Here is a 15,711-nt window from a genome sequence, read left to right on the forward strand (position 1 = left end):
GATGGACAGCTTCCATCCTCTTTTCGCAGAGGTTTTTCATTTTTATTTGACTTACTTGTATGTTTTACATTTTCTTAATGCATTTTATGTTTTTTATGAAAAAATTTTTTTTAATATTTCTTTCTTTCTGAGGGGAGGGGAGGAGCAGAGAGGGAGACAAAGGATCCCAAGTGGGCTCCACGCCAACAGCACAGAGCCCGATGCAGGGCTTGAACTCACGAACCAGGAGATCATGATCTGAGCTGAAGCCGGATGGCCATCGACTGAGCCACCCAGGCGCCCCATTTTATTTCTTTAAGATTATTTATTTTGAGAGAGACAGAAACAGTGCGAGGTTTTGTGAGTTCAAGCCCCCTTGAGATCATGACCTGAGCCGAAACCAAGAGTTGGATGCTTAACCGACTGAGCCACCCAGGCGCCCCGGAGGTGTTTCATTGTTAAAAATAAAGCAGATAGACGTATAGACTTAACTCCCCTTCCCCATCTTAAATTTTTTTTTCAACGTTTATTTATTTTTTTGGGACAGAGAGAGACAGAGCATGAACGGGGAAGGGGCAGAGAGAGAGGGAGACACAGAATCGGAAACAGGCTCCAGGCTCCGAGCCATCAGCCCAGAGCCTGACGCAGGGCTTGAACCCACGGACCGCGAGATCGTGACCTGGCTGAAGTCGGACGCTTAACCGACTGCGCCACCCAGGCGCCCCCCCTTCCCCATCTTATACAGTAAGAAGCCACGCGTACTTTTCTTCACCTTGTTTTTTTCATATAATGATACACTCTGAAGAACATTCTAAAGCAGTTTCAGAGAGCTGGTCCTCAGTTCCTTGCACGGATGCACCACCGTGAATTCACCCAGAGCACAGGAGGCAGAGACTTGGATGCTTCTGGTCCTTTACTGTTAACACGTGTGAGGCCCAAGTTCACACAGGTGGTAAGTGTACGAAGATCGGGTTTGGCTGGAGCAGTAGAAAACCTCAAAATAACAGTGGCCTCAACGTACTCGCTTATTTTTCCGAGCCATAAAAGCCAGGAAGGGCGGGACAGGGCTGGGGTGGTGGCTCTGTCACACCAGGTCCTCAGGGACCCAGGACCCACCCAACAAACACATTGAGTGCTTGACTTCCACGCTTCACGGTCCGGGGGTCCGGGGTGGTCACTCTGGCTACAGCTACCACTACCACATTTTTTGGCCAGGAGAGGGAGGCTAGGACATATTTAGGGACACCTTCACAAGTGGAAGGAACCACACTTCTGATCTCCACCCGTGATGCACGATGTGTGAATTTCTACCTGCCATCCCACTACAGCGATTGTGATCTCCGTATCTTACATCGTATTTGCACTCTGGTCCTGCACGCCCGGTGCTACGTGGTCTATTCCTATGGTCCCGCTCGATTCCCTCGGGGAGCTTTGACACACACACTATCTCGTCTCTACTCCGGGTCCATTCTTCAGCCCTTCTTCATCCGCGTTTCCAAACACACGGTGGTGGCTCGACAAATGTTCTTTATGTTTTTTGTTTTTGAATTTTTTTTTTAACGTTTATTTACTTTTGAGACAGAGAGAGAGCATGAACGGGGGAGGGGCAGAGAGAGAGGGAGACAGAATCGGAAGCAGGCTCCAGGCTCTGAGCCATCAGCCCAGAGCCCGACGCGGGGCTCGAACTCACGGACCGCGAGATCGCGACCTGAGCCGAAGTCGGCCGCCCAACCAACTGAGCCACCCAGGCGCCCCTGTTCTTTATGTTTTTAATGTTTATTTCTCTGGGAGAAAGAGAGCGCGTGAGAGGGGCAGAGATAGAGGGAGAGAGAATCCCAAGCAGGCTCCGCACTGTCAGTGCAGGGTCTGACGTGGGGCTCGATCTCACGAATCGAGAGATCACGACGAGAGCAGAAACCAAGAGTGACACCAGGAGTCGGACGCTTAACCGACTGAGCCACCCCGGCACCCCTCAATAAATTTTTTAATGACTTTTCAAAGATTTAAGTATTTATTATTTTTTTTTAATGTTTATTTTTTAGAGAGAGAGAGAGAGAGAGAGAACACGCGTGCATGAACTGGGGAGGGACAGAGAGGGAGACAGGATACAAAGTGGGCTCTACGCTGACAACAGAGAGCCGGATGTGGGGCTCAAACTCACAAACTGCAAGATCATGACCTGAGCCAGAGTCGGACGCTTAATCAACTGAGCCACCCAGGTGCCCCAATACATTTTCTTTTTTCAATTTATTTGAGAGAGAGAGAGAGAGAGACCAAGTGTGCCATCTGGGGAGAGGGGCGGAGGGATGGAGAGAGAGAATCCCAAGCAAGCTCCACACTTAGCACGGAGCCCGACGTGGGGCTCGATCCCATGACCCTGGGATCATGACCTGAGCCGAAACCAAGAGTAGGACACTCAAACAACTGGGCCACCCAGGCGCCCCGATGAATGTTCTTTATACTAATACCCCCCTTTCAAGTGCATGAACCACCACCTTGAAAGTCTCCCGACCCAAGCTCCATCCACCCCCCTTAAACCTGTTGCTCCCACCTGTTTTCTTGGCTTAATTCATAGAAATGACCTTCATCCAGGATGGAACCTCAGCTGGCCTCAGGGCCTCCCTTTGCCTCCAGCCCAAACACAAGTACAAAGAGCTGAACAGCCTGGAGTTATTATTATTATTGCTTTAATTTGGGCTCCCGGGAGCCCCTTGCAGCCTTTAGTAGTTGAGGCTCACTACTCTTTTGCTTAAATTACTTCCACGGGGCCTGTTTGACAGGTCTTGCTGTTTGCTTCTTGCCACTCTCACCCGCTGTTTGAAGTGACTTCCGAAAAGACAAAAATTTGGCAAACTATCAACAGTCGTTTTCATACCAGAATGGGGGATGGGAGGAAGACTTGGCTTGGGAGGGGTGACAGGAGCCGGTTTCTCTGAAACGCTTGGATTGTCCTCTTCACAACAAAGGTGAGTTTCTTCTTCCTTTTGTTTTTAATGTTCATTTCTTTATTTTTGAGAGAGAGGTCGCGTACAGGTTCGAGCGGGAGAGGGGCAGAGAGAGAGAATGAGAATCTCAAGCAGGCTCCACACTCAGCGGGGTGCCTGATGCAGGGGTCTGATCCCACGACCCTGGGATCATGACCTGGGCCAACATCAAGAGTCAGACGCTTAACCGACTGAGCCACCCAGGCGTCCTGAAAGTGGGTTTCTTTCTAAGAGAAGAATGGATCAAACACAGTCCTTGGCTGCTGGTATTCCAGGTCTTCCCCAACAAAGGGGCTCTCTCATTCCACCTACCGGGTTAGCCCACGGCGCTGGATGTCCCCCTTCCCGGCCACCCCTTGATTTTCCCTCCTGCTGCTAAGCCTTGGCGACTCCCCCCGTTCATCAAGTACATCAGCTCCATGACCTCTTCCTGGTCTCCGGAGCCGCCTCCCATCTGTTCTGCCTTCATGTTCTCAGAGTCCGAGGCAGGCCTGGAAAGTACTCAGGACATTCTGAGCACAAATGGATTTGATACAAGGAATCGTGTGCTCATAGAGTCTTTCGGGGCGGGGCGGGGCAACCACTGGGTTCCAGAACAATCTGCCGGGGTTGTCATCCAGGCGTCAGAAAACGGGCCTCGGCAACCACTGATGCTTCTAAAGACCCCATGTTGGAAGTCTGTTTGGTCTAGTCACTCCAACTGGCCAATGTGTCTGGATGACCTCTTTTATCAGCCGTTACTAGAGCAGGAAGAGGTCTCTACCTCACTCTGCCTTCCAAACCGAAGGGGCGTTCAGATCCTAGCTGCAAGAGAGTCTGGTAGCTTTCAGCTAGAAAAACTAAGAGCGGCAAAAGATAATGGAAAACATGAGGCCCGGAGGGAGAAGGGACAGCTCGGTTTCTGGAAGGACCACTCCTTAAAGATAAAGGGTTGGCCGTGATGGAGCTACCACGTTCCATCAAGGCCAAAGACAACGTACGACCACACGAGGGCATCCAAGAAAATGGGGAAGAGAAGGATGGATCCGAGAGACATCAAACTATATGTCCACGAATTGAGATGTTAGAATAGGACTCCAAATTGTATTCTTTTTTTTTTGGAAGTTTATTTTTTGAGACAGAGAGTATGCACACAAGCAGGGGAGAGGCAGAAAGAGAGGGAGGGAGAGAGAGAATCCCAAGCAGCTCTGCGCTCCCAGCACAGACTTGGGGCTCGGTCTCACGAGCCGTGGGACCATGACCTGAGCTGAAATCAAGAAGCGGATGCTTAACCGACTGTGCCACCCAGGCGCCCCTAGGACTGCAAACTGGATTCTGAGTATAACTGCCCTGAAATCCTCCAATTTGCCCCGGTTTATACAGAGACCATATATTCCCCTGAAGTCATCTGTAGGGAACGGACCATCGTGGTCACTTAAAAAACATCCGCGACAAAAGTGATGTGTTTCAGGAATACACAGGACACGAGATGCTCCAATTTTCTCCTTTCCGCAACAGGTTTATTGCCTTTTAAGAAAATTTTTGTAAAATATAAATACAAAGGCAGAGAATTTACTTACAAAGTTAAAACACAGATTTCAAACATAAACACACAATTCAGAAAATTTTAGTTTTATGTACATTTCCAAGCAACCTCGACATTATTATGTTAGTTCTCAATATTTTACAGGGTACAGAAAAAAATAGCTCAGTCTTCTTTAAATAAGAGCATAAAATGTTTAAACATATAAACAATCCGGTTTGATGCGTGAAAACTAATTTCACAGCTTTTTAAATTAGGATATAAAAGTTTCATACAATTAGTTGTTGTGTGTGGATATGGTTTGAATTTATATTACACACTACCGGATTACATCCAATAGCATTGACCTGGCCCGAGCAGGTACTCTGTAAACAAAACATAAAGGTACAACAATTGCCAAGCGCCTTCACCCAACTCACTCCCCGAAACCAGCCGCGTGGCTCGGACCACACTCGCAAGAGTCGTGGCCTCCGACGAGGGAGCTCTGTGTGACGTCGCGTCAAAGTGTGGAACTCCGTTGCCTCATTGTGTGTTTTCTCCTTAAAAGAGAAATGGAACAAAACAAACAGTCCCAGTAAAAACGAACGTATCCCAAAGCGTGTGTGCATCGAAACAGTAAAGAAACGTTAGAACAACTTCATAAAAACTGACGGAGACGTTTAGAAAGAAAAGAACAGTGACAGCAACGAAATCGTGTTTTCTAAGTCCTTCTGACTGGAGCCGTTTCTCTTATATAAAGAAGAGATTATTTTCGTATGTAATAGTGTCCTTTCTTTACAGAAATAGTCGTATTATGACACATATGCACAAAGATTAACACTATACCACACTGTACATGGAGGGCCCGGCGAGCTCACCAGTAGTCGTCCGAGCCCATGTCGCCGGGGTGGAGCCACTCCATGGACGAGCCCAGCAGAGTCTGAAGCTCGCTGGTGAACTCCACCAGGTCTAAGAGCTCCTTGCTTTCGGGGTTAAAGGCTTCCAGGTCTTTGGAGCAAGAGAACAGGAGACTTGCCGAAACTTGCCGGTAAAACTCTGCCTCTGCGATGGTGACGATTTCCACATTTGGGAAGTTGCACCGGAATATGCGGGAGGACATCTTCAGTTTCTTGAGCACGTCCGAGAGCAACAGCCAGTTTCGAGGCCTGCGCGTGAAAGGGGAGAGTGGTTCGAGGCTGCGGCCAACTTAAAAGCGTTCCCCGCTATTCCCCGCACCCCCCCCCCCCCCAAGGAGCCGAGTCCCTGGGCCAGGCCAGCGGTTACTTCTGCCCCCGCCCCGGGTCTCACCAGCCCTGCGACATCTACTTTTACGCGGCGACAACTCTGGACTCGGCTGGATTTAGGAAGAGACCGTCTAGAGACGATTTAAACGGAAGCAGGGACCGCACCTCTGAAAGAGCCTTCTCTTGGGAGGGGTGGGGATCTCAGTGCTGCCAGAACCTTCCAGGTGAAACACCTGCTCGCTCAGCTCTGGCCACACCTCGGGTCACCACTCTCCAAGGGAGTGCCTCGCTGCCGTCACCGCGGGAAGCCTTCGGTCTCCCAGCCTGACAGTGATGCAGAGGCCTCTTTGGTCTCTCGTCTCCTCCAACCCCCATGAACGGAGCGTTAGACACCCAGAAGGCTGGCTGGCTTTCTTCCCCCCTCCCCCCACCCCTCAGTGCTTTGGGGAGTGACGCTTTTGAGAGGGAAGGTGTTACATTCCTTCTGTACACCCTCAGCATACGGGAGGAGGATGTTACTCGTTAAGCACCTCTGTCAACATTTCAGCAGAACAGTTTCCTGACATGTACGCACCCCCCGAGGGATGGGTCAGTTGCAGCTCCATGGCCTGGCCGCAGGGGAAAGACTGGATCTGACCAAATCTGAGGACACACGAGACCCGAGGTGCCCTGGGACGCGTTTCCTAGTTCACACGAGAAGGGGCCGTATGGGTATAGGCCAACAGACCTCAAATGCCTTGGAAGGTGCCTACGGTGGCCTGTTGGAGCGGGGCGGGGGCGGGACGGGGTGACTCCTAAGGAGGACCCCTTTCCAAAGAGTTTAGTGACCCAAGGATCCAAGTTGCGGACTCTTCTGTGAAGTTCCGGTCACTGAATTCAACGTCCCTTGGGCTCCAGGGGTGCTGTGTTCCCAACCTCCACGCCTTTTCTGGGAAAGGCCTGCTGTGGGCTTCGTGGGCTTCGAGGAATCCACTCACCTACCCACCCACCCGCCATCTGCTTAAAGGCGTCTCTAACTGCTGCCACCGAGCAGCCTAACTAGTCCACGAGCACGTGATGGCCATGCTCAATGCTCACCCCTGAGCGACGGACACTTGGATGTTATAACACGGTAAGAGGGGGCTTTCTGAGAACTCAAATTCAAACACGTCGCTGTAGGCCTCATCGTCGTCATCCTGGTCCTCCGGCCCCGGAGGGTTTGCCAAAACGTCATATCCGCTTTCATCATCTGGCTCTAATGCAGGGCAAACGAGAGAGAGAGAAATCAATAAGCCACCGCGAGGTACCAGCTCTTGTCGGAAGAGGACGCCGTGAAAAACTCTTTCCCAAGTCGGCCCTGCTCGTGGCGCCCACTGCCCACCGCCCCTCGCCCACAGCACAGAAAACTCCTTCACTTCCCACCGAACCAGAAGGAACAACGGCTCACCGCACACAGCGCTGCCATAGAACTCCCAGGAGCCATTGGAATCTTCGTCACTGCGACCCTGTAGGTCATTTAAATAATCTGGAGGGAGAAAGCCAAGATAAAACCCGCTGGGGAGAATCAAATGCTGGCCGCTTTCGGGGGCATTTTACCGTCAGGCCTGGCATGCGACTTCCCGGCTATCCCACAGCGCCCCCTTTGTGCCCTGCTGCCAACACCCGGTTCTCTGCCACATCAGACCAGGACCTGCATACCTGTCCACCTGCCTTCCGGACAGACGGGCCACCCTCACTGCCCCTGGAGCCCACCAAAAAACCTAGACGGGCCAGCTACGCATTTTCTCAGCCCTCGCAAGCAAATTAAGAGTGTGTATCTTGTCTTTGAATTTTGTATCCCTTCTCTGATAGACTCACTTTCCCCAGGAAGTATGACTTAAGGTAAACGAGGGTGGGCCCCACGACCGAGTGGTATTCCCTGGACAGAAACGCGCGAAGAAGCCATCTAAATGGTTGAGTAGTAAGCCCACGTCTTGAACTCTGTCGTACCTGTTAAAAACTTTTCCATAAGCTCGCTGTGGGTCATTTTCATGATGGTTCTACCTGAGTACGTAGCCAAAGTGGGGTCAGCACCATAAGAGAGGAGCAAACGGACGATTTCCAAGTGATCGTTCTCGACGGCATCGTGGAGAGGTCTAGGAGAGACACGCGGCGGGATGACACGTGTGCTTGCCTCTGACAACGTACAAGACTGGATACGTGCGGGCCAAGTTTCCCGGGGGGGCCATTTCATCAAGGTGCGCGCCTGCCTCTGCCATTCTGGACAGGGGAACTGAGGCACCGTGAGTGGCCCGAGGTCAGGCAACGAAGCACTCTGTTGTGATGTCTGTACTTAACACCTTACAAGGCAGGTGAAGGGACACATTTCAGGCCTAATTCTCAACTGCAAGTCTATTTTTAAGCCAGGACCCCAGGAGGAACTCAAGCCCAAAGGAAATCATTTTCAATAAACTTAAGCAGTGACAGACTGGAAAAAGAGAATTTATGGGGGGGGGGGGGGAGCGGGGAATCGCACCATTATGGAAGCCAAAACACCAAGCAATTGTTATACCATTAAAAAAAGAAAAAAGAAAAGCTTATTCCTTTTTTTAAATGTTTCTTTTTGAGAGAGAGAGAGAGAGAGTGAGAGTGAGTGTGAGTGGGGGACGGGCAGAAAGAGGGAGACACAGAATCCGAGGCAGGCTCCAGGCTCTGAACCGTCAGCACAGAGCCCGACGCGGGGCTCGGACTCACAAACCGCGAGATCGTGACCTGAGCCGAAGTCAGGCGCTTAACCGACTGAGCCACCCAGCTGGCACAAGCCTACTCCTTTTTTCAAAAAGAAACTAGGTACGAAGTGGAGCCTTTCCTGAAAGGCGCATGTCAGCAGCTTAGAGATCAATGATCAAACCTCTGGCCCAGAAGCAGAGTCCCTGGGGTGAGACCTTGGGAGGGTACACACTCTTCCGGCCGGTGTCCACTGGGGTCAGGCGGTTGCCCACAGTCCCGTCCTGAGGGAAGGCTATTTGGAAATCACGAAACACCAAATACCTTTCAGTTTTGCTAATTTTATGCCTGTCAGGAAAGCCCTATGCCCCGCCTCCTGGTGGCATCCCATGCGCACAACCAGGAAGATGCTTGGGCTGACTCAGACCTGGGCCTCTGACCAACAAACCGAGGTCAAGGGCAGGGTAGGGGACAGGCCTGGGGATGTGAGTGGACAAAGCGGGTCCTACGGAGCCAGTGGACTCTGGCCCTCTGTCTGTACTCCTGGGACTTTCAACTCACATGTATTTTAAATACAGTGCTTTAATACGTGCTGACATGGGGCCTCCGACTTCGGCTCAGGTCATGATCTCACGGTTCGTGAGTTCGAGCCCCGCATCGGGCTCTCTGCTGTCAGGGAGGAGCCTGCTTGGGATCCTCTGTATCCCTCTCTATCTGCCCCTCCCCCGCTCGTGCCCTCCGTCAAAAATAAAAGACACGTTAAGAAAAACTGCTGACAATAAGTCCAGGGTCTTCAAAGGCAACACCTGCGATTATTCGTGAAGGCTCTGACATTTTCAGGGACTTCTGTCCAGGGGAACATTACTAACTGTTAGTTCTATCTAAATTTGCCAGAAAGGCCTGTTCCATTCCATTCGAGGACTCTGCCGTCCGTGTGCTTACGTATCAGTCTCTATCTATCTTTCCTTCTGGGGGTTTTCCACATGCCCTGGGAACCACCGCCACTGACCTGGTTCCGTCCTGGGCACTGCAGTTGACGTCTGCGCCATATTCAAGGAGGTGTCGCACAATGTTGAGCCACCCCCTGGCACAAGCCTCGTGCAGGGCACAGTAACCCGCATTGTCTCGATGGTTCACGTCACAAATCTTGTTCTCCAGGCAGTACAAGACCACTTCCTGCGGGGAGAGGGGGAGAGGGATGCCATCATCCATCAATCGCACGGCGAACCTTCCAAGGGTGACCTCTCCAGAGCCCGTCAGTGCCTTCTTTCAAAGGCACCTCCCCCACCCCCACCCCCCCCCCCCTGCCCGGGCCCGAGAGCCACCGCGGGGTGGGCAGACGGTGGGCGTGTCGGTGAGGGGGCGAGGGCATGTGTGACGAAGATTGAACGGGCCCATTCAGTAGGTGGTAGTGGAGAACAACGCAAGTCTGGATGAAAGCATGGACGACCGACGCGCAGAGATTAAATCAGCCGGAGAACATTCCTTCACGCAGAGAGGGAGGGGTGGCCGGTTAGGTTAGCCAGGTCCTCCCACGCTCCCGCTTGCAGGGTAAGTAGGGTAAAAGAGACACTCTTTGCACCACAGAAAACATCAAGAAGGGACACGAAACTCTTCAAACAACCCCCGCCCTATATGTTACCTCGCTCCACCCCCCTCGGAGCGGAATCGATATGATATTTACGGATTTACCGAAGTTAAAGATGAGCATCCGACATACCACACACTGCCGCCTACGCGTCTCAAGAACTAAATAAAACAAGTCTACCCTTCCCCCTTCGAGGAAGGTATTCTGTGTCAACGGTTTGCATTAGAATCACTGTTATTAATCTGACTTCTTTGGTGTATTAAAATATTAATATGAACTGCTCCCGGTAAGCAGAGCAGTAATTTATTCAGTGTTTTATTACCTTGATTAAGAAAGTTTTCAAACACACGGAACGGCATTTGCCACCAGAAAACACACTACACTCTTCTCCTACAAGTCATGTCCAGCAGAGAGCCGTCAGGTTCCGAGAGCTGGGGGTAGGCGGGGCCTGCCCACACGTGGTCTACTTGGTAAGAGGGAGCTGGCTGGGGTCAGAGCAGGCCTCCCGGTGACAACTTTTAAATAACTCATCTGTTAAACCTCAAACAGGGGTCATTCCAGCCGCCCACAGATGTAAGGTGGGACCTGAAAACCTTTCGTGGCCTTTCTAGGACCCATCAATCAAAAGCGACCGCTTCCTGGGGAGCTAACCGGAAGGTTCCATATGCTCACCCTGGGGACCTAAGATCGCACGCTGGTAAACCTGGCCGTTGGGGCCCTGCTGCTTCAGGCGACTGAGGCAGCTCCCTTCCAAAACCGGAGGAGGAAGAAAGAAGGTGTGGCCAACAAATGAGTGTCTTCGTTCAGACCCTAACCTGCCAGGAAGCCCACAATCCTCTGGGCTCCCAGGCCACCTGCCCTGAGCCCTCGTATCCAGGATACCGCATGAAGCTGCTGCTCTTTTAGCAGGCCCTCACTAGCCAGACTCGAGTGGACGGCTGCAAGCTAATGAGTTGTGTGCCCCAGCCAGGGAGAGGCCCCGTCACGTGGCTCTGGGATCAGGTCTGAGCACCACCGCTGTGCGCAGATCAATTTACCCGCGGCCCGGCGGCCGGCCCGGTGTCCTATCAACCCAGGGTTTATTTGCTCTGACAACTATGGCCTTCACCTGGAAACCTTTGTCGCTACTGGACGGATCTGAGGGTACCTAGAAATGAAAGGACAAAGCTGATGGGTAAGTCAACCCTCTTTTCCTGGAGGGTGGTGGGGAAGGCAGTAGTAACCCGACGGCCAGGTCAAACTCTTTGACATGGGCTGCCCCAACTGAGCCGTGTGGCTATCGCCGTTTACAAAGGACTTCTCCCTCTCCCCAAATGAGTATGTCATCTGTTATCCCGCGGTCATCCAGGAGACCTCAGGAAGGGAAGCGGTACTATTCTCGTTCAACACTCGGGTTTCGAAATAGAGGTCCGGAGAGGTTGGAGCCCAAGTTCAATTCACATGAGACCCTAGACCTATGGCTCCAGTCTTTTGGTACCTGGTCAGCTAGGAAGATTGAGAAGGCCCAAGAGGGCCCCTGCGAGGGGGGTGCAATCGTGCTGTGACGAGCATCCCATCCCGACGCCAGGCTCTCTCGGTTAGGGGGTCGAGCAGGCTACCCGCTCTCTCTTAGCTGGGACGGCGGCGGCCTCTATAGGCTGGCCACCGCTGTCACCAACAGAGACAATGGTGAAGAGGCTGGGCAAGTTGGTCTCCCCAGTACGGTTCTTGGTTTATTTTCCACGCTAGAAATGGGACGGTTTGAAGGACAGCCCACCCATTTCCAAACAAAATCAAACTGTTTTTGTTGGACAATTCTCTGTTAAGCGGCTATAAGCCGTATGCCATTAACCGCAAAATGTAACCATAAAGGCCATAAACCCGACATTGTTAATTAATTAAATGCCTCATTAACTTTTTTAAAAACATGATTTATTCAATTCATAGAAAATTTAACCATCACCACTAAACGCACAAGCATGTGGTTGCACACTGGCATTTTAGCCTAAGAAACAGAAACCTTTTTACCGGAAGGGAAAGGTTTGAACGTCTCTGGCCATGCACGTGGTCTATTTAACACAGAGGGTGCTTCTGAACCTTAAGAACGAGATAAACACAACGCAAAGCTTGGACAGCCTTTTGCTTTCACATCGTATGTCCAGCTCAGCAGAAAATGACAGTGGGAAAGACTAACTTCAGGAAGGCCTTCCCAAGTCCGTGCCTTCGTGAAACACACCTTTACGGGGTTAAACAAATTGTCCTTCACCTTTCAAAGTTTTAGCCCACCACACCTAACTGGCCATCATCGCAACATTTTAAGTCCTGCCTGGAGAAATCCTGGGAAGTTGGAAGTTAAAAGTCGGTAGTTAAAATGTTCAGCATCCGAACCGCTGATCTGTGCAAATTACATATTGAACTTTACATGTGAAGGGGGGAGAAAAAACCCCGGTCGTCCTGACAGAAACACTTCTACGGCTTCACGTGCCATCGAAGGCCCTTTAGGTAGCTTACAGACGTCTGGATCAAGTAAGCGCTCCTTGGTCCAGGGCTCAGACCCACTGGTTCCACGAAAACCAAAATGCAAACTTCCTCAGAGGACCAACCAGGGTCCGTCCCTGGTCTGAAAGGGAGACTGGTGGAAATGTCAAGATCAAAGGTGAGGCTGGGAGCCCCACCCTCCACCGCCCTCCACCGAGGGGTGGAGCCCGCTGCCCTCCTGCTCCCCCTCCAGCCCTCAGGTGAGGCTTCCTCTGGGGCCGCCCCGTGGGTTTCACCTTCCCGAACTAAAAATCATCCCAGAGAGCTCCCTCCAGGTAATCTGGACATCTCCAGAAAAGACACGACCGTACAAACGACAGCACATTTCACCAACGAGCAAATGGGGCAGGGGACGGGCTGGCTTGGGGTCAAGGCGGTCACACCGACAAGAGCCCCCCCGCCCCCACAACGGATGGAAGCACAGAGCTGGTCAGGGTGTGGGGGCCAGGACTTCGGCAAATCCCGGGAGCCCCCGGCAGAGCCCTGCCACCGCAGCCCTCGGCCACACCTCCAAGCTCCACGCTCCGCCTGCTGAGCCCCGTTTTATTTTCACCATTCAACTCCCAGAGGGCTGATGCCAGCATAAAAAATGCCTTTGCCCTGTGGGCTATTACATCACAATTTCATCTGACAAGTGTGGTGGGGGAGCCGCACAGGGCAGAGGGGGTCATCTATCTCAGAGGGCAGCTCCGACGTAAGCCGGTCTTGGAGAGGAGCAGGGTGGGGGAGGGGGCAGTGAGTCTTAGGCCTGAGTCCCGCTCCTGCTCCTCCTCCTCCTCCTCAGCAGCCCTCAGGCTCCCTCGCCCTCTCACATAAAAGACTCTTCACTCTTCGGGTCCGCCCCCCTCCCGCACCAACCCCCTACCCCCTGCCCAGACATTTCCCGCCCCGCTCCCCACAGGGGCACCGCTCTGCCCCGAGAAACAGCGCAAGCAACCCAAAATAGAGCTAATAACTTCTCTCCCCCTTGCTAATCAGAATCCAAAAGGGCTCATTAAAATTCCCCCAGTCGCCAAGCCCTGGGTTATGTCAGATTTTATATCAGAGATAAGTGAGCGAGACTGGAGGATGCCGAAGCAGCCTACCTGCCTGAACACGAACTGAACATCAGAGAGGCCTTTCTGTTCACATGGCGATTGAACAAGCCAGCAAAGAGTCGGAACGGAACGCGAGTGGGGCTAATGCAAACATCCTGCTGGAATACCCGGCCCAGCCCCTGATGGGGGAGGGGAGGGGCGCTGGGCTCCGAGACCCTTCGAGACCCTGCCCGGCTCAGCCAGGGCACCCCCCCCCCCCCCCCCCCCCCCCCCCCAGCCTCGAGGAGCGACAGCCCAGGCTCTTGGAATCCGGGCACCCCCAAGGACACTCACCTCGTAGCCAAGCCGGGCTGCCCGCTGCAGGAGGGTCTCGCCTGCGTTCTTATTGACAATAAGTCTCCGTGCTTCTGGTGGCATCGGGCGCGACTGGGTGGTCTCGGGAGGGGAGCTTGAGCGCGGCAGCTGGGAGGACTGGGAAGCCGGCAGCAGTTGTTGCAAACGGTCGAAGGGCTTCTGGTCCTGCTTGGCTGGTGACAAATCGTAGTCGGAACCGGGCTCGGGCCGCTTTCTGAACCTCCGGACGGTCACCTATCACAAAACCAGGCAGCGCTCGTGGTTAAGCCGGCCTTCCAGCACCCGCGTCTCTTCCCCTCCTCCCCGCAAGTTACAAACCCGAGTGGGGGAGGCACTTTCCCCTTTCCGTTTGTTTGGGGGAGGGGGGCTGTGGAGTGGAGGGAGGCTGGGGGGAAGGGTTTCATTCTTAACTAGTTTGAAACTTGGCCACCACCCAGGAGACGTGGCCCCTAGGATGGGGGAGTGACGTTCTGGGAGGGGAACCTGGGAAAAGGAAAGCTTTGTCCCCAGAAGCCGAGAAGCAGGGGGCAAGAGGTACCTTGCCGTCAGTGTTCTCCACATAGTAGTCTCCGGTCAGCGACAAGCCCTGCCTGGGCTCCGGAGGGATCAAATGCTTGGTTTTGCACAGTCTCTTCCCGGATGGTTTCTCGCTGTTGTCGGTGTATTTCTGCAGCAGGGAGGCAGCCTGGCAATCTTCTTCTTCGTCTGTGCACAGCACATCTGTCTTCTGGCTTTCTTTAATTTTCTGCTGTTTGGCAGGCGGCCTCGAGGCTGGCGCGCAGCTTGGCGGAGGCTGCTTTTTGCCGCTTGCATTGGTGGATGAAAGGCTCTTCATGGGCGGAGAGCCGGAGAACACAGGCAAGCCTAAATCCGGAGGGGGTGGCGGGCGGGAAGGAGGGAGGGGGAGAAGAAGCAGGCGTTACACGGTTGTAGCCGGTGCGGAAAGAAAAGCCCATTGTTAGCACTGATCACTGGAGCGGCTTCAGTTTTTAAAGATATACCAATTATGTTTCCAAAGCATTAATATTTTAATTATCCCACATTCAAACGGCAAATAGGTTAACCCACGAAACGCCAAGCGGCAAGTTTCTCCGGAGGGCCGGGACAAGAGGGCACAAGCCAGCCCTTCCCGGATCTGCCACCCCCCCAACCCGTGGGGGCCTGGGTGCTCAGCACCTAGCCATCGGCCACAGTCTGAGGCTGCCACCGGGGTGCTGGCGGGCCCGCGGGGTCACCCAGACTTGCCCTTTCTGCAGGGAAGTGGGGAGGCTGGAAGGACCTCCCGAGAGAACTCCCCGCCCGCCACATCCTACATCCTACATCCTACAATCAGTCCATTTTCTATGGCGCTCTTCCCCAGGCAGGTGATCCACCCTCCGCGAGCGGGGCGGGCGGTCACGGGGTGGCCTCCGCGTACCTTGTTCGTTGTCACTGGATTTGAGGGACTCCTCCGACCAGCTTCTGTTGCCTTTGGCCTCTGCCCTTTTCCTGCCAGGTTTCTCTTCGGGGCTGTTATTGCCCTGGGCAGTGACCTCAGGCTGAACTGCCTGGGTCACTTCCTTCCTGCCCTGCCGGCCAGGTTTGCTCTCTGCTGCCGACACCTGCTGCTCCCACCGTTCTCTAAGGTGCAGCAAGTGGCGTTGCTTTTTAGGATGGAGCCCTGTTAATTCAATGCACACCTTCAGGTTGGTCAGCTCACTATAATGTGGGTCTTCTAAGTAGTTAGAGGAACTGTTTGTCATTTCCCTCTCAGGCCAGTCATCTAATGGAGAAATAACTACAAATTAATCAACAAGCCCCCTGGGGGGGGGGGGGAACAAAC

The 15,711-nt window shown here is 53.0% G+C and overlaps 1 protein-coding gene across 6 annotated transcripts in view; it reads right to left on the reverse strand.

Moving 5' to 3' along the window:
• Positions 1-4,435: 4,435 nt before the first annotated feature.
• BCOR (BCL6 corepressor) overlaps positions 4,436-15,711 on the reverse strand; it is a 24,477-nt gene continuing 13,201 nt past the window's right edge. For 2 of the 6 annotated variants that reach the window (XM_040469004.1, XM_040469001.1), the window contains 9 exons: positions 15,307-15,651; positions 14,428-14,753; positions 13,869-14,123; positions 9,403-9,569; positions 7,677-7,822; positions 7,135-7,212; positions 6,786-6,942; positions 5,343-5,630; positions 4,436-5,024 (listed from right to left, as the gene is read on the reverse strand). In XM_040469004.1, coding sequence (XP_040324938.1) covers positions 4,985-5,024; positions 5,343-5,630; positions 6,786-6,942; positions 7,135-7,212; positions 7,677-7,822; positions 9,403-9,569; positions 13,869-14,123; positions 14,428-14,753; positions 15,307-15,651 — 1,802 coding nt within the window. In that variant the 3' untranslated portion in view covers positions 4,436-4,984. Of the gene's footprint in view, positions 5,631-6,785; positions 6,943-7,134; positions 7,213-7,676; positions 7,823-9,402; positions 9,570-13,868; positions 14,124-14,427; positions 14,754-15,306; positions 15,652-15,711 lie in introns of all 6 variants that reach the window. The other 4 variants (XM_040469007.1, XM_040469006.1, XM_040469005.1 and 1 more) reach the window with 3 other exon arrangements.

Source organism: Herpailurus yagouaroundi, unplaced genomic scaffold (genome assembly GCF_014898765.1).
Source record: "Herpailurus yagouaroundi ecotype Mexico unplaced genomic scaffold, PumYag 67793, whole genome shotgun sequence".
Classification (NCBI taxonomy): domain Eukaryota; kingdom Metazoa; phylum Chordata; class Mammalia; order Carnivora; family Felidae; genus Herpailurus; species Herpailurus yagouaroundi.